At 38.7% G+C, this 18,755-nt stretch overlaps 2 protein-coding genes and 1 long non-coding RNA gene across 4 annotated transcripts; 2 read left to right on the top strand and 1 right to left on the bottom strand.

Moving 5' to 3' along the window:
• Positions 1 to 49: 49 nt before the first annotated feature.
• On the bottom strand, positions 50 to 8,648 carry gabpa (GA binding protein transcription factor subunit alpha). 2 transcript variants are annotated; one of them, XM_022195850.2, is made up of 10 exons: positions 8,524 to 8,648; positions 6,012 to 6,108; positions 5,768 to 5,912; positions 5,553 to 5,637; positions 4,220 to 4,444; positions 3,931 to 4,125; positions 3,711 to 3,767; positions 2,794 to 2,916; positions 2,063 to 2,255; positions 50 to 752 (listed from the first exon to the last, which is right to left on the bottom strand). In XM_022195850.2, exons 2-10 carry the CDS (start codon positions 6,086 to 6,088, stop codon positions 530 to 532), a joined length of 1,323 nt encoding a protein of 440 aa, XP_022051542.1. In that variant the 5' UTR covers positions 6,089 to 6,108; positions 8,524 to 8,648; the 3' UTR covers positions 50 to 529. The 2 variants fall into 2 exon arrangements, with proteins under 2 accessions (XP_022051542.1, XP_022051543.1); XM_022195851.2 differs by lacking the exon at positions 8,524 to 8,648 and adding an exon at positions 8,138 to 8,285.
• LOC110952344 (uncharacterized) lies at positions 7,790 to 9,790 on the top strand. Its single transcript, XR_002595800.2, has 2 exons — positions 7,790 to 8,161; positions 8,260 to 9,790. It is a non-coding gene; the product is annotated as an uncharacterized LOC110952344 (long non-coding RNA).
• A 2,609-nt stretch (positions 9,791 to 12,399) lies between these two features.
• Positions 12,400 to 17,662, top strand: u2af1 (U2 small nuclear RNA auxiliary factor 1). The gene is made up of 8 exons (XM_022195846.2): positions 12,400 to 12,533; positions 13,801 to 13,888; positions 14,837 to 14,903; positions 15,306 to 15,355; positions 15,666 to 15,764; positions 15,881 to 16,014; positions 17,163 to 17,255; positions 17,345 to 17,662. The coding sequence occupies exons 1-8, from the start codon at positions 12,490 to 12,492 to the stop codon at positions 17,472 to 17,474; spliced, it is 705 nt and encodes a 234-aa protein (XP_022051538.1). The 5' UTR covers positions 12,400 to 12,489; the 3' UTR covers positions 17,475 to 17,662.
• Positions 17,663 to 18,755: the final 1,093 nt, after the last annotated feature.

The following is an 18,755-nucleotide window of genomic DNA, read 5'->3' as shown; positions in this document are numbered from 1 at the left end:
TGTCATTTTCAGCCTTCAAACACCCAAGTATTTACACACCACACACAGCTGTGAAGAAATATGCTTGCCACTTTATTCCCCCTAGTGGACAAAAAGGGTCCAACAGTTTAGGGAGCAAACACTAAATAAAATACAAAACAGGTTCTATAAATGGAAAATATGAAAATACACTTGCCCTTGTGGCTATCAAAAACATGAAGTACCGGTATATACAGTGGAAATGATCCCAAACTACAGACGAGGAACACACAACACAAAGCTCTGAACTGGGCTGCCAGTCGCACTCATTCGCTCAAATCGCATGCACACAACAATCAGACGTTCTCCCTCATCCTCAACGCGCTTCTCTTGGTTAGCGTTAAAGAAAAGCTAAAAAAAACTTCACCTGCCTCAGTCTAACTTGAATCGAACTGTAAAGACAATAATAAAGTTGTTAATCCACACTGATCAGGGACCAGGCTTGCATTTCTGTGTCTGACGGACACATGATTTCCAGTCAGCGGTGGAGGGCTCTGAAATGTCTCCTCCTTCAGCTGTTCTTGTCTAGTGTTGTGGTGGCCAGGGTCACTGTAGTGATGGGCTGCCCGATGCCGTGCATCTGCATGCGAGCCAGTTTCTTCTGCTCGCACTCGGTCACTAGGCTGTTGAGCTCGGCAGCACTGTAGCCGATCAGAGTCCTCAGGTCGCACACAAACTTGTAGACGAAGCGCTTGCCCTGCACCTTGCTTATCATGTCCCCGTCGTAGTAATACCTGAAGGAGAAAATGAAACTCACAATCATGCCAAACTAAAAATACAACGGAGTACTGTGGAGTCAATGGTAATGTTTCCTAAATCCATCCATCCATCCATTATCTACACACCGCTTAATCCTCACAAGGGTCATGGGGGGCTGGAGTCCATCCCAGCTGACTTAAGGCGAAGGCAGGAGACACCTTGGACAGGTAACAGTCTATCACAGGGCTACACATGGAGACAAACAACCAAGCATGCTCACATTCACACCTGCGGACAATTTAGAATCACCAATAAACCTCAGCATGTTTTTGGACTGTGGGAGGAAGCTGGAGAACCCACGCTGCACAGGGAGAACATGCAAACTCCATGCAGCGATTCCAGGCACCCTAACCAGGATATGCCGGGGATCTTCTATCTGTGAGTCAACAGTGCTAACCACCGCGCCGTCTTGCAGCCCGTTTCCAAAATCACATATTTAGTACATGTTTTCATGAAAACTGTCATAGCAATCTCTGACATCATTATCACCATTTTGAACCGGGCTTTGGACTTTTTATTAGACAAAAAACCTGTGTTGTAAGTATATTTCTAACAAGACATCTGCATGTGAGAGCTCTTTGACTTTAAATTTCACATATGGAAACATGACACTTCAGAAAAGCATTTTGATCTGACACTGTATGAAGGACGCATGGACAAAATGTTTGTGATATTGACAATCCATTAATCTCATTTCATAGTACAGCCCTCTGGAGTTTAGACATAAATATGTGCATCTTTACCAAACAGGGAGGCTTAAAAAAAAAAAAAAAGGTGCTACTGAACGGCATGATGGCTCACAGTAAATGTAGGAATCAGTGTTTTTTGGGAGCCTGACCCCTGCTAGGAAAGAAGACTTGAACTTGGATATTAGCGTAGATGAGGAATGGAACATGGATTTCACATCATCATGTTCTCCATTGTGCTAGCTGAAACATTTTTATGAAACGTAAGCTGCTGTCTGAGTGCTGCAGCTAGGGCGTCAATGCTCTGACTGAACTTAGCTTTACTTAGCTTCCTAGAAGGCTGAGCTGGATCACCTCCACCGATGCCTACAAAGACACCAGGGTCATCCATGTGCAGCAGCTAGAACAGCCACTTGCATTTGCTTTCCTGTTTGTTGAATTTTCCAGGCCTAAATATCTTAATATAATGGCCTCTTCTGCATTGATTTCTACCCTTCCTTTTAAAATCTCTCTCATTCAAGTGTTCAGACACTTTGGGAGTGCAATAAGAAGCCAGTTTTTAAGTACCTATTTAAAAAACACAAAGAGAAGAGACAAACCTGAGGGCTCGACTGAGCTTCTCGTAGTTCATCGTCGGCTTGTTCTTACGCAGGCCCCACTTCTGTGCCACCAGCTCAGGCTGGTTGAGTTTGAACTCTCCCTCTTCACCCACCCAGGATATACAGTCTCTTGCATCCTTGTCTGTCAGCAGCTCTAGCAGGAACTGCCACAACTGGATCTGACCGTTGTTACCTGGCACCAAGGAAACAGAGCAGCGACAACTCCTAAGCTGTTGTTCATGTTTAACAAACACCACACAACTAATGTGCTGTCTGAGCAGAGTGGATGATAAGACGAGGAATGTGTATTTTAGGAGTGAGACTATCACAAACAATTATTTTTATTACTAAATAAGGTTTAATTAATGCACCCAAATATTCAAACAATTTCCAGAAGTCTCTAAAATACCAGAAAATTCTAAAAAAAAAAAATATTACAAGTGGTTTTTTCAATAAAATCTCACATTTGATTTGCTTTAGACAGAAAAAATTACTACAAAAACTAATTTTCTATACATTTGTCAATTGATTATTGAAGTAACTTACAGCTTGGAGTGCTGTCTATTTTCACACCTGACTAACTGGTGTGAAAATCAACATTACAGTGAGACGTTAAACGTAAAAATCCATTGCAAAAATCTCCTTCCTTGATGCTTTCGAGGCTCTCTGAACACTGCATCTGAAGACACATGTGAGAGGCTTACAGACTTCATACGTTTTCTGTGTGCTACCTGTGCGGTTGCCAGGTGAGCTGCGTTCTTCTCCTGAAATACGAGGCATTCTGGGGCCGCGGCTCTGCTTCAACACCTTTATAGCTGTGGATGAGCTCACCTGAGCCGGTATTATCTGCACGGCTGAAGAGACGGAAGCAAAAGTTAGACATCAAACAGAGAAACTGCAGGTATCTTGGATGTGGCTTAGAATAGAATACTTTGTCTTTATACACACGCGATGTTTAACAAAACTGTTGACAACTCTGGCGGTGTGTAACAGCTATGAGGAGTTCAGTTCTCGTATTGCATTTGGGTAAAACGTGGTGGTGGATCTGAAGGTGTGGGCCTGGATGGATCTACATCTCTTTCCTGAGGGCAACAGTGAGAACAGGCCATGTCCTGGGTGTGGACCATCCAAAGTTTCTGGCCCTGTGCAGACATCTGGTGTTATATATGTCTGACAGAGAGGACAGCTGTGCTCCTATGATGTTTTGTTCTGACTTCCTGGCTCTTTTCAGAGCCTTCTTGTCGGCCTGAGAGCTGCTCCTGTACCACACTAAGATGTTGTTGGTGAGGATGTTTTCTACAGAGCATCTGTACAAGGACAACAGCAGCTCTTGGGACAGTTGAGCTTCTTCAGTGACTTTAAAAAGTACAGACACTGCTGTGCCTTTTCCACAAGGGCATTGGTGTCAGTTACTTAATTGTATAATCATTAATTTTCTGGTAAATGCATGGGCATTGTTCACTGTTTTGCAAGTAGAGATATTTTCATGTGCAAGAAAAGGACAACGCCGTAGCTATTTGTAACTTTGTTCACTGCCATGCGGGTAAGTTTATCATGTTGTGTCTCAGCCGACAAGATAACCTCAGCAACTCGTGACTGGTCAAATCCGGTTTGCAGCTCTGAGTGCCGTTTTCACAAAAACACTTACGTTGATCAATAGTGACAGTAGCATCCCCTCCAGACTGGTCTTGGCTGGCCAACACATCTGAAATAAGCACAAAGAATAAGTTACATTCTGTATAAAGGTCATGTTTGACAAACAGCAAGCAACCTGAGTGCTAATTTTTCCTTCTGTTGACTTCTAGAAGTGCAGCGATTCATCAACAGCGTGCTCATACTGAAACCCACAACCCCTCTGTGTGATTTACATTTGCGCAGCAGTTCCAAGTGACTCCAGAGAATCTCTCCATTGTGTACTTTCTGAAGGAACTCCTCTTGGCTGAAAGCGCAGAGCTCTTGACCTGGGATGTGGATGCTGCCTATTTCCATTTCATCGATGCTAAACTCCTTCATGACCCACACAGCCCAGTGGATCACCTGATCAGCTGACCACTGCATAGGGTCTGAAGAAAGAGAAGGAGAGTCGCCTCATTTACTGACAAGAACATTTATTTTTCACCATTTTAACTGTCGGTGTTTAATGAAAATACTCCTTACCGTATGGTATTCCCAGGCGGACCTGCTCTTTGCGGTAGCCTTCCAGCGCTGCAGCCCATCGTGTGACCTGCTCTGAGGTTTCATCAGACAGAGCGGATCGTTCTACGGCAATGAGCTGTCCCTCCTCCACCAGAGCTCCCTCCTCTCCTGCTGCATCTGGGTCTATCACCACTTCTACTGTTTCTACCGGCTTCACAATTTCCAAAATGTTCAGCTTCTCCTCTCCTGGACAGAAAACGAACAAAACACATGGTTAGTAAGTAAGTAGTAAGTAAAATGTATTCATGTAGCACCTTTCACAGATACAATAAAACAACAGAAACAAAAACAATTAAACTAAACTAAGGATACAGGAAATAAATTGATAAAAGCAGGAGTGCAGCAGCTAAAACAAAGTGCATCAAAACAATGAATGAAATAAAGCAGCTACAGGTCAACCAAAAGCCTGCTGGAACAAAAACGTTTTCAGCTGCCTCATGAAAGCTTCACAGGAGTCGACCGATCTCAGCTGCTGAGGAAGAACAATCCGTAGTTTTGGTGCGAGAGCTTGCAAAGCGCAGTCACCACAGGTTTTATACCTGGAACGAGGGACAGCAAGGAATTTCTGTTGGTCTGACCTGAGAGCTCTATTCAGGGCGTGCGGGTGAAGGAGGTCGGAGATATACCGTAAAGCCTTAAAAGTTAGCACCAGTATTTTAAAATGTACACAAGAATTGATGGGGAGCAGTGAAGAGAGGAAATGACCGGAGTGGGATCTTCGGATAGTTCCTGTTAAAAGACGAGCAGCTGCATTTTGGACTGTTTGAAGACAGTTAGGAGAAGATTGATTGAAACGGGTAAAAAGGGCATTACAATTAGGGCTGCAACTAACAATTATTTTAATAATCGATTATTATCGATTCGTTGTTGCAGCCCTAATTACAATAATCTAAACGGGATGAAATAAAAGCATGTAAAATCATCTCCACTTCCATTTTGGACACCATGGATTTTAGCTTAACTATTTTTCACAGATGGAAAAAACAGGAACCTGTAAGCTGGCGGAAATGGTTGTCAAGTGATAGAGACTGATCAAAAATCACAGCTAGATTTCTAATGCACGGTTTAACTCAGTCTCTTAATGGCCCAATATGCTGCTTAATGGATGGCATCCATTTATCAGCAGCAAGAATAAGAGCTTCAGCTTTACTTGTATTTAATTGAAGGCAGTTGTCAGACATCCAGATTTGAATAGTCTGCAAACAAAGCAGGCTTTTAAAAGCACACAGTGATACGTTACTGTTTATGTACTGATATGTGGAGATCTTCAGATGATTTCTGAGTGGACTGATACCTGGTTTGGCTATGATCTGCAGGCTAAGCTGCACTGTTCCATCTGTCTTCACTCCCTGATCGAAAAGGCTGTGATCAGGATGGAGCTAAAAAGAAGAACACAACAGATAAGATGGATTAGCAGTGATGACACTTTGCAGTTTAAGCAATTACTATGAGAGCCACATTTATCTAATCACTAAAAGATCTGGACAGGATTTATTTCTGAAGTGTCACCTGAATGTCCTGCAAGCAGATCTCATATGCATCTAAAGGGATTTGAATGCGAGGCTCCAACAGCTTCTTCAGATTGCCGATTGGCTCATTGATGTCGATGTCTTGTTGAATCAAATCTGATGCAGTGATGGTCTGCTCCTCCACACTGCATGTCGAAAAAGATGCGAGGCAGAATTGCAGTTGTTGCTAATGCATGGGTCTGCAGTTTAAATGAGGGATTAATTCATGTAATCATCATGCTCACCTTTCCTCCAGGCATGCCTGTTTCTCCCGTTCATCAATCTCAATCTCGATCATGTCTTCTGGCTCACTTTTAGCCATTCTGTGTTCTGACAGCCAAGCTTTAGGAAAGTAGTGAAAGAGATGTTTTATTTTACATATTAGACAAAAAAACGGGATCAACAGAATAGAAGAAAGCAAAAAATTAAATGTTATGGGTAATATCTTTGTTAGCACCCAAAGCCATAATACACGCATAAAAACATTTTTACAATATATTTTCCAAAGGCAGACTTAAATGCTAAAGCAAATAATAAATAGACATCCTAAGACAAACTAATTTTCAGCATTTAAATTAGTGAAAAACTTAATGAAAATAAAGTCACCTCAGGGTCTAGGAATGTGTGGTTGGTGTTTTGTTTTTATTATTTTCTGGAATTTCAGAGCCCAAATGTTTAGAAAGAACACCCATTAATACAACAGATTAACTGATCATTATTCCACCTAAAACTGTTGGTTGTGACCCTAAACTGTAAAGGTACAGGGTCCTCCAAAGATATGGTTAAAGTAGAAAGAAATGTATGTATAATACTTCATTTATTTATATTTGACAACAAAACAGTGACACAGACAGACATAGGATCTATTTATATATGCAAAAGTATGTCAATAACTGAATGAAATTCCACGTTATGGTTGACAGAAGCTCTTCCTTTTTTCAATTATGGTGCTTTGATTTTATATTTAATTGCCTCAAATAGCAAGAAATATCAACTTCACTGTTCACGTTTTTTTTTTTTTTACTTTAAGATTTTTGGAAAACATCTAATTAATTAAATGAGACAGCAGGAAGGCTGTTTTTTTTAAGTGGCCATAAAAATGAAGTAAAGTTAAAAAAAATAGTTTAACTGCATCATTTCAAAACAACGATTTTTTTTTAATTTGAATTTTTGATTTGAATTTCCCTCTGGATTAATAAAGTATCTATCTATAAGTACAATGGTGAATAGCACAAGTGTAAATTTTCACAAATATTTAATTTAAATGATCTTATTTTTTTAACCAAAAGTGACATCATTAAATGCTGTTTCTTGTTTTGTTCAAACAGAATACATTCAAGTAGCAAACTGACACAACACCCTGTAAACATGACATTTTTGCTTGAAAAAATATTTTAATACTTTTTTGTTAAACATCTAATTAATTAAATGAGACAGTGGGAAGGCTATTCTTTTTAGAGTAGCTGTAAAAATAAAATGAATTTTAGAAAAAATAGAGTTCAAAAGCATAATTTCAAAACAACATTGACTTTTTGATTTATTATTCCACAAGTAGAAGGGTTAGTAGCACAAAAACATTTTTTTAAAGTCCATAAAAACTGCTGCCACAAACAAACTACAATAAGTAGAATATATTTTGATAGATTTTAAACTGTCCCAAGTATCCATGATGTAAATAGACAGAGCAGTGAGGGGTTTTCTACTATAAAGGCCTCTGAGCCTCGACTCCTCATTGGCCGTCTGGGACAGTTCACTGACTGCTAACGTTAGCCAACTCGAGGGCGAGGCTGTGGCGTCTAAAGGCCAACTGGTAGGCCATTAGTGACAGAAAACGGCGGCCAAACATTACTAAACGTTTGAAACGCATGTTGTAAAAGCACACAAAACTATTATTTACGCAGCAGGCTACACGTGTGGCTGCAGTGAAGCGGGCCTGCAGTGGACCAAGTTAGCTAGAATATAGCAGCGCGGGGCGAGGCAGCCCATTACACAACCATCGGTCCCCGCCTGCTAAACAACGCTGAAAATATCCTAAAAACGCCTTCCACGTCGTAACTTTAACAAATCTCCGCCAAATCACACTTTAACCGAGCGTGTAGAAAACTTTTAAAACGGAAATAGAATAAACGGAAACAAAACAGCATAGGGCAAATGGAAAGGAGCCGGAAATCCTGGCTAAGGTTTACAGCGATGCAAGACTTCCGAGAGCAGCCCTGATCAATACAACGACTTTTAGAGCAAAACTAGCAGCGCAAAGCGGCAGCAATCTGGCCAAAAAACGAAATAACGCTCGTCTGAATACAATCTACACCTATAGGGAGAAGTACGGACTGACAAAATGCAGTTTTATCGCCTCAGAATGGATACCCACCGTATGTTTGTGGCTTGGACAGCGGTGAGCAGTGCGGCAGCCTCTCCGCTCAACAGCTTTACTGTTAGCAACTCGGCTAACACTCCAGCGGTACAACAAGTAACGATATTTCTGTTTTCCAGCTAACAAGAAAACTCCAGAAACATCCTTCTGTGGCAGCCTAGCGTTTATGGAAACTAGCTAATGCCGTCAGTGTGGCTCTGAGGTGGGCGGCCTCTTCCCAGCAAGCTGACTAGGAGTAAACAACAGCTAGCTAGGTTAGCTGTGCTAGCTGAGCTACAAAATAGCGGGAACACTCCGAGCACGAAGGACGGGCTGCTTTTACAGGACCACAAATGTAGCACGCTTTCCTTTAGTTGACATAGTTATCTCCGAAATATCCGTACCTTTTAAAACTCAGGCCTTGAGAGATCTTGAAGTATGTCAAACTGTGGTAGATAAGCAGCCAAAATTCACACAGTCGAATCGTATCATGCAAGTTTTTTGGCCAACTACACTCTCAGTGAGGAGGGGCGGAGACTAACTGGCAAAACTGAAGTTACCTTAAAATGTGTACAAATGTTCATTCACCACATTGATAAAGTTGCCCTGCACGTTTACCTGTCAACCTTAAATGTCACGGTGGCCATCTGTTTAAACTTCAGCATAATATTCCCACATGTTCCACCAATTCACTAACATGCTTTGTGCCATCTTGCACTCTCTTAGGTTGTGTTTATTTGGAAATTGCTCATGTTTGCTAAAAAGTGAATGAGTGAATATGAGGACGATCTGTATAACTGGGTCAACAATTTGAAGTGACCCAGTTCGGATATTTGTAACTGTTTGGATGTTTTGCATATTTTAATAAGAGTCCCAGGGGCAAGAATGAGCTGTGTGTACATATTAAGCCTCACTCAGTTTTTCCCTTTTGGCAATATGCCTCATATCAGTGTAACATATTATATGAGTTAAAACTAACTTTTGACAAAGTCTTTAGGCCTCTAAAGGGTATCAGTGGGGTCTTGTTGAGAGTTTTGTGTCTAAATATGTTGGATAACATCTATGTGGTTGGCTTTATAAGTGTCATCATCATTATTATTATTATTAATATTGCTGGTCACTTTGTTCTTGTAGACTTGCAATGAAGAGACAAGACAATATTTGATTCAGTTTTGTTTGTTTATTGCCAATTCATAACATATGACATCTCAAGGCACTTCATGTAGTAAGGTGAAGGCGTAGCTGAATTATATAAAGGGATTCATTTTCTTTACGTACCAGTAAGTGAGCAGACACTTGGCAATAGTGGAATAAAAAAAAACTATCACCTTTATGGCCAAGAAACCTCTGGTAAACCCAATCACAGGAAAGGTGGCCATCTGCTTTGCACAGTGGAGGTGAGGGTGAAGGGAAGAAAGAAAATGATAACCGATAGAAAACCGAAGAACACTTGGGAAGTCAGATGTGCAGCTTCACAGCCAGAGATACCTGCAAAGAATATCTGTTCGGTGATGTGTTCTTTACAAAGATAAGGCGTTTTATGCTAACCTCAAAGCTCCAAATTTCTCTTAATATACAGCATTACTGATGTCTCACCTTATTGAATCATCTGTAGATTTGTTATGTTACATTTCTGTTTAATGTGGAAATAAACATCTTATTGACAAATAACTGTATGTTTTGTTATCATTTGCAGTCATGTTTGTAACTCTAGTATGATTTTGATTTTCATGTTTAAAAAAATAAATTCATGTTGATTAATCAAAAAATGGACTCATTCGACAAATGACATGGCTTGGAAACAGTAGAATTTCTCAACTATTCGGTGTAACTAGCAATGTAAACTCTCTTGGACAGTATACCTCCTCATCTAGTGAGAATAAAAGGACCTTTCTATAGATATATTTTTTATGCAATCTACAATTTATATAGTTCTTTGTGTTAAGGCAAACTGATAACTAGTGATTTCCTGCATGGCTTAATCTGCTGTTTCAGAGATGCTGTGTATTTGAAGGCATTTTTAGATCCTGAAATAGTTGCATTATTGTCTGTTCAAGTGAAGCAAATAGGCCTTTGTTCACATATATACTTCTGCAACAAATGAAGACTGTTTCTGGTCTGTGTGCAATGTGAAAGCAGCTCTTGTTTCGAAAATCATGCTCGACACATAAATGAAGCATGTTGTTCAATATTTCCAGTTTAAACGCCTCGCCTTCAAAATAAAGGTGAATGAAAGCTGAACTAGTCTTTACATGAAAGAATAATTTGTAGATTAACTGAACAGTGAACAGTTTAATTTGATAAAGTCAATATTATACATTAGCATGCATTTCATAGTTATTAAAATATCAGGTTGCAGTTTAAGTAATAATGTGAGGGTATCAAATGCTAATAGGTGTATTTGACAAGCCATACATTGATAAGCCTGTACAGTGGGCCTGAAGAATTTGGGTGAAATAAGTGCATTTAAAAAAAAAAAAACAGATACTGTAATTTCTTAAATGTTCATTTCAATATTTATTGTGTAGAAAATGTGATGGGTTGACACACACAAATTACCATTATAATATGAACTGCTGTATATAAATAGTTTCAGACATGTATTCTTCACATTTTTAAATGGCATGTCTAAGCAATAGATGAAGCAATAATGATTTAAAAAATCTAATTATATTATAAGAACCTTCTGTAAGTAATCTCTGACATTAAAACAGGTGGATCAGCTTCAAAGTATTGCACATTCTGCAATCAAGTTAAATACATAAATATTGATTTAAAAATAAATAAAATAACCATGGGTAAAACATGGAATAATTTATATCCTAAACTGCAGTTTGCTAATCGCCATGTTTCAATTTGGGATTCTGATTTTAAATCGATTAAATTCCAATTTTTTTGGCCCAAATGTTTGTACATACACAAGGAATATGTTCTATTGTCTTTCCTCAACAGCAGAGACATAAGACGGTAATAGCACACTCCTGGTTTATACAGTATTCAACCTCGTGCAGTTCCTTTATGTGCAATATTGTTATTTAAATAATATACTAATTTATTACCGTGAATGGTTTAAGCAAATTTGTGTCTTTAGTACTTTGTTTACACTTACTTTTAGATATTACTTCTGATACTTCCGATTTAAATTTTTGTGTGAATTCTTTTACTCACTGTTGTTGCTGCTAGGTACTGCTCTCGAGACACCAAGTCAAATTTCTTGTGTGTACTCACTTGGCAATAAAGGCTTTTCTGATTCTGATTCTGACATTTCATTGGCCTCCCCTGTGGCCACCCCAGATCTAATAGGTCATGTTTGATGTCCGGCTTTCAGTACATGCATCTACAGTGCAAGTGAAAGCATCATGAATGACTGACAGCTGTAAAATAAGATAAATTTTACTGATCCCATGCTGGGGAAATTTAACACGTATACATTAGCTATGGGTTTGGTAGTAGCTGGTCGATTGTGCGGTTCATACATGATGTCACAGAGAGGGATAAAGACACAGTTTGTTGCCTCCGGCTGTTTGCAGGGGTCTTTCCTCTGAGTTTATGAAATACTTGCAGCTTCAGACAGCAGCCGAATTCATGAGTTTGTCTAAAGCCAGAGAGACACATGCATTTATGCACACCACAAAACACAACATGGGTGTAACTTCATTAATTACTTGTAACTATAGCTGATCTCCAACATGGAGAAAGGATATATCAGGATGTAACACTTAACAACACTGTTTATCTTCACTCCAGACAGGTGAGTCATTACACACAGTCACAGTGTATTACATATATTTATTCATTATTTACACAGCTGGATAATGCTATTTTGCTGTGCAAATCTAAAATGTTTACTGAAGTAATACATTTTTTCAGTCATATCAAGCAAAAATAGTGACATTGATGGGTATAGATGCAATAAAGAAACCTCTGTAATCATTCAATTAACCGTTAAACTGTGATAAAAACACATTTTATTGTACAATAAATGAATATAGTTGAATGAATTTTAATCACACACAATTTTCGGTTAGAATTCTAAATAAACCACAAGTGATGAGCAATATTAACTGTAAAAAAGGAAGATAAATATTACAGTATGTGATTTCTTATCTTTTATATTGACATAGTTTTCAACCTGCATTTCTGCTACCAAAGCATAATAGAATTTCTGAATTTCAGTTATGGCTTTGGGTGTTGGTGTGCTCAGCATTTTCAGTGGACCCATCTTTTCACTTCTGTGAAAAATGTGTGTGGGCGCCCCTGGCAGGTTTTGTGCAAAAAACATTCTTTCCAGCAAATATTTGAGGCGCTTTTATTGTGAAGGAGGTGAGTGCTGTCGTTGATGCTGCTGTCGGTTGAAGCGTCGAGCTAAGATGGCAGAGTACCTGGCATCCATTTTTGGAACAGAGAAAGATAAGTAAGTACTTTTCGTTAACTTAGTTCATAGTTAAGCAGTTTTCACGCGTTTCTTTGAAAGCTAGCGTTGACTAGCAGCACCATATACCGCGGTGTTTACAGCATTTAGCTGCTAGCTTTGCACTGGCTTTAGCTGCTAGCGTTAGCATGCTAGCTAAAATACCGCGCCGCGGCTGCTAAGTCTACGTTAGCTTCTGTAACACCGGGGCGCCCACCTGAGCTGGGATGGATAGAAGAAACCAGTCACGTCTAATTATGTTTTTCTGAATTAAAATATCACGCCTTTAGTAATTAAACTTGCGTATAAGAGCTACTAACACCTGCTTTTGAGCTAGCTGTAGCAAACGCTTTACTTGCGGAAACCCACATGTCTTTGTTTCAATGGGAAACACACGGAAAGACCTCCAGCAGGCATCCGCTTCATTCCTTTAGTAAGCAGGTAGATTGGCCTTTAGTGTCGCTATTTTGAAAACTAAACCCATTACTGAGAGCTGCTCTCATACTTTTTTGTATAAAGTTATTTTATTCCTTCTTCTGCTTGTCGTAGTCTGTCTTCTTGGGTTAAGTGTGGAGCTGCGACTTCTGACCAGAGAACCCAGACACCAAACAAATGCTTTTTTATTAATGTAGTCTTGAAGTAAAGTGTAAGGCTGCTAAGGTTTATATAAATCAAGAGTATTGTAATCTAAGAATAAGTAACTCCAATTACAAACTTATGGGTATGTTACACTAAGTATAAGTTTAGATTATCCCATGGAAGTGAAATCACATTTACGATTGACAAGTTTAGTTAAATTAGATCTGTATGTAATCTGATAAGCTGATAAATGTACATAGAGGTAAACAATATTTGCACATTTCTTGATGTCCTTGGATTAAGGTCTTACCTTGCTGGAAAGATTATCCATTGATCCACATACAGGAAATGGAGGTTTTATGATTGAATAATAGTTAATAAATGCTTCATATTTATCAAGAAGTGTACATCAAAATAGGAAACCGTGTAAGCAGGGATGTTGTTACCCCTTCAAAGTTCACAGCCTGAAGTACCAAGTCTCCAAACTCCAATTCAATTACAGTGGAGCTCACAGTTTTTTTATAATTATTGATGGGAGAAATTTTGTTTCTCTGGGCAATTAATAGGCATGAGAAATGGGTGTGCAAGTCATGCAAGTTTCTCAAGCATCAAGGGTCTTGGTGTTTTCAAAAGTCCTGAGCATTTCTACGTTTGTTTCTCCTCATCTTAATTGTTGTCTTTTTTTTTCTAGGGTCAACTGTTCTTTTTATTTTAAAATCGGTGCTTGCCGACATGGCGACCGCTGCTCCAGATTACACAATAAGCCAACATTTAGCCAGGTAAGCTCACTGTCCTACGATTGCAATTGCATATATTATTGTTAACCTTGTACTTGACACAAGCTTTACAAATTTATCATTGAACATTCTAGTTTAAGTATATGAAACATGTCATCAGTATAGATTTTAATGTCTGGACATACGGCTTGGAAATTGCTGACATGCTGACAATACATCCAGTTTGAACTGTTTACCTTTCCTTGATATATTTTGTATTATAGACATAGATCATTTTTGACCCACTTATAGAAGAGTGTAGGGTCCAGTCACTCGTGCATCTAAGGGTTAAATTTATCCACATTTCGTCATGTCTCTGCACTTGCTTAAGTTAATATGCAAGACTAATTAAACTGAGCTACTGTTTGTTTTCCAATACCTGCAGTTTTTATTCAAATCCTTTCTTTAACAAAAGTAGTCAGCTTTCAGTGTAAAACTGCCATATCGTGAGTGAGAAAGAGAGCATGTTCGCACAAGCATTTAGAATCACCTTTTGATGTTGATAAAATCACCAAAAATCTTTTGCTGGGTTTGTGTTTTAATGAGCTAATAAACTGCACACAATGTTGTGGGGGTGTAATTAATTTATGCGTTTGGTTAGCTGCTTGTGAATAGAAGCATGCAAATTAATAAGTAATATCTGTAGGTGAGTTTTAGATAGATTTATATTCAAATGGGACAAATTGACAGAATTTAATCCCAAAGACGGTTACAGCACAGTAGTGATTAAATTAGAAGATTGCTCCTTGACAGAACTATATTATCAGTAATTAAGAAATTATTAAAGTAGTCCTTTGGTCCTTCAGCAGAGAATAGCAAAGGATGTTTTCAGTGTCTCTAAATGGTTTTGTAGAAGAATTTTGATACCTGAATGGTGTGCTAAGTACGCATTTTGGTTTTGTTGCCGCTAATCAGAACTGCTCGATCAAAAATGACATTTTTGTGTTTCAGACTATTGCCCTCCTGAACATTTACCGGAACCCGCAGAACAATGCCCAGTCTGCTGACGGTCTGACCTGTGAGTGATAAAGCAATGATGGCGATCTGTGATAGAGAAATGTCGACTTCTCTGATCACACTTTCGCCGTTTGTTCTCTGTCTGCATCAGTCCTGCTGTAAATTGGCAGTAGTTGAACATCAGGATTGCTCATCAGTGTGAAAATGCTCAGGCTGAAAATTATTTGATTTAGATCCATCCATCCATCCATCCATCCATCCATCCAACTGAACAACTGGGAGGCAAAATAACTGTAACTTAGAAGGAGCCACATCTGACTCAGTCTCTCCACTAAATATCATTTCAGTTGACAGTTAAATTGCTGCCAGTTTGTTGGTCTGTTTGTGTGACACTGATGTTTTTTTTTCCAGAAATTACCGGTTATATCACATTTTGCTAATCATTCTCTCTCTCAACCACTAGGTGCCATCAGTGACATGGAGATGCAGGAGCACTATGATGAGTTTTTTGAGGTAACTTATGTCCTTCTTCTGCCCTTCTGGACGTTATCTAATGTAGTACAGCCCAGCACTCAAACCGTGACCACAACATTTTTCCTCTGGTACCTTTTTAAGAAAACAAACTTAAGATTCCTGCGATGTATTCAGTTACAACAGGACATGATAGTTGGGAAGTTTAATACATTCTTTTACATACACTTACAGTAAGGAGAAGTATTAATGGTTCTTCTGCAGAGTTCTGAATGGTTTCCAGTCTTTGTGTCACACCTGTTGTAGTGAACACTCGCAGCAAAATGCCTTATTTTCTCCACCTTCTTCACAGGAGGTCTTCACAGAGATGGAAGAAAAGTACGGAGAAGTGGAGGAAATGAACGTATGTGACAACCTCGGGGACCACCTAGTAGGAAATGTGTATGTGAAGGTGAGAGTTTGGTCTAAGCATCACATTTGTCACTTTTACTGTAATGCCCTGGTTTTTAGATTTGAATTAACAGCCAAGAATTTTCTGTTCAACTAAACGTCGTCTGTCTCTCGTAGTTCCGTTACGAAGAGGATGCTGAGAAGGCCGTGATAGACCTGAATAACCGGTGGTTTAATGGACAGCCCATCCATGCCGAGCTCTCTCCTGTCACAGACTTTAGAGAAGCCTGCTGTCGTCAGTATGAGATGGGGTGAGTGCTGTGACAGAATACAACTATTCATCCTGTTTTTCATGTAACGAATTTGATGTTTCCTTAAAAAATGGCATTTCTGTGGTGGCACTGAAGGTATTTTTTTTTCTGATATATAGTCTTAGATTGTATCACTTGTACAGTATTCTTTTTGTATCCCCTTTGAACATACTTCATAGAAAAGCACAATAAGACCATTTGATCTGTATATCGACCCAGATAATCCCAGTTTAAACTCTGGTTCAGAAACATTTTGTGGGTCAATATATAACTGCGGGACATCCTTGACATTTTTGCTGTTTTGAAGCCTAAAATCAACATGACCGCCTAAAACCAAACACCACATGGCATTTTTACAAAAAGATTCTTCTAAAATATCATATATAATTGTGTAAAATTGAAAGTTATTTATAAAGATATTGTAGTAAACCCATTGATTACTTTATATTAAATAAGTCAGAAAGCCTTGTAGTCTTTCAGTCTTTTCTTCAGGAGGAAATGACATCATGTGGAGCAGGTCATGTGATCTGGAATTAACACACTTCCTTGAGAGGTGTTTTTGTAATGGGGAATTTAGTTGAAAGTGATTTAATTATTTATTTTTCATATAAAATGTGATATATTGCAAAAAAAGAAATATCTATCATGATTATCTCAACTTAATAAAAAGAACACAATCAAAACTATTTTTAAATAAGCTCATTTTATTATTGTTTAGCTAATTAGAAGGTGGGTGTTATTAAATTGGGATGGTTATTTAGTTGACATTTTAGTGATATTCAATCATTTTTTTATTAAGTAATTGTTTCCATAATAAATAATTATGGAATTTGTAAAGACATGATCATAATGAACATAAAAAAGAATTTTTTTTTTACTTTTAATAAAAATGTATGCAAGATATATCCCATGGGCTTCAAAAGTCCCTCAATTATAGATTGACTCTTATCATCTCTTCAGTGATTTAGAGTTTACCCAAAAGCTTTTTATTCAAAGTCAGTGGCATCAACAGTTCCCTCTTCTTAAGCTTTATTGTTGTAGCTCCTCAGTGAAACTAGAGTTGGCTCCTGACAGGATAACATTTCAGATGTGAATCTTCTTCCATGCTGCCCTATTTTTCTGACTTATTTGAGTCGCTGTCTCCACAGGGAGTGCACTCGTGGTGGCTTCTGCAACTTCATGCATCTGAAACCCATTTCACGTGAACTGAGGAGAGAGCTCTACGGACGTCGTAGGAAGAGGTACAAACAACACTTTCAGGATCTTGGATGCACCTAAATGTGTAGTGGTTTTGTAGCAATTCATAACAACTCCTCCCTCACATCCACAGCCGCCACAGGTCTCGGTCTCGGTCGAGAGAGAGGCGATCTCGCTCGAGGGACAGAGGACGAGGAGGCGGCGGCGGCCGTGACCACGAGAGACGCCGCTCCAGAGACAGAGAGCGTTCGGGACGATTCTGAACCACAAGCCATGACTACTTTACCCTTCCTCCCTGTATCCACGACCATCTTTTTTTTTTAAGTTTGTACCATTCAAGATCTGTTCTAGGACTAACTGAAAGGAACCCAGTTCTGACGCTGTGACAGCTTGTTTTTTCTTGATTTGTGGAAATGACTTTCACCTCATTAAATTTAAACTTTTTACTTAACGAGACTGATTTTGTGAGTCTTTATTTTTTTACTTTTTACCTGAAAAATGTACACACACTGACTGGTTATTCCTCTTATCCTAAACACATACTGAGTTATTCAGCTCTTTTCAGAACACAAATGAGATTCAGAGTAATTTCTGTCAATGCTTTCAGACAGAACATACATAAGACTACTGTAACTGTTAAGCTACATTGATCAAACATGGATAGTGAGCAGCCAGCCCTCACTTTCTTTAATACATTCCCTGAAGGGACAGAGCTTGTTTTACTTTTGTATCTAAATCGCCTCGTGATGCAAAACTTTACATCTCCTAGAGCTGAAAAGAGGGATTTCTGCTCTGATTAAATACAAATAAGTATAAGAGCTGAAAGACTTTTTTTTTTTGAAGTGCTAAGCTAGCCTGTAATAACTAATATGGTAAACACAAAAGATTATGAAGGATTGATCATCTTAACAGCATGTATGGCGGCATGAATCAGATTCAGTCATAAAATCACTTCTAATTGTGATTTAAAAAAACTTGATACTGTTAATAAAGTTTTTTCTTTCAGGATGTTCTTGTGTTTGGAAACTGTTACTGTTAGTCAGGAGTAACTTTGCGGCTTTATAAAGCAGCTCTTCTGGATTTATAATTGCTGTAATTATCAGTGTTTGTGCCAAAACTACTACAAAGATATCTAACAGAGACTTCTGACACAGTTCTTATTCATTTCTATCCATTTTAAGGTTAGAACTTTGCTCATGCTTTCCTAATTTGATGAATTTATTCTTCCTTCAATCTATAAACTCCTCTTATTGTAATAAAAGCAGTCAGGTCGTATAGACATCTATGAGAACATGATCATTTGTAAACATTTTCCTGATGAATTTACATTCTCAATTGCGAATTTCAAGACTTTTTCCATGCTGAATGGTGTTCATTTTGTAAATTATGGTCCATTTTATAGAAAAATGGAGGCATGATGTGTTTTTGGCCAGGGCTACCTTTGGATTGAGGTCAGGGCCAGACTGGGAAAGAAATTCAGGCCGAGAGATTTCCAATCAGTCAGGCCACTTCCGCCACCGCAAGGGTTGTGTCGTGGGATAATG

Source organism: Acanthochromis polyacanthus, chromosome 14, assembly GCF_021347895.1.
Source record: "Acanthochromis polyacanthus isolate Apoly-LR-REF ecotype Palm Island chromosome 14, KAUST_Apoly_ChrSc, whole genome shotgun sequence".
Classification (NCBI taxonomy): Eukaryota; Metazoa; Chordata; class Actinopteri; family Pomacentridae; genus Acanthochromis; species Acanthochromis polyacanthus.
The sequence above is the reverse complement of the archived record's forward strand: the minus strand, read 5'-3'. Positions and strand labels throughout refer to the sequence as shown.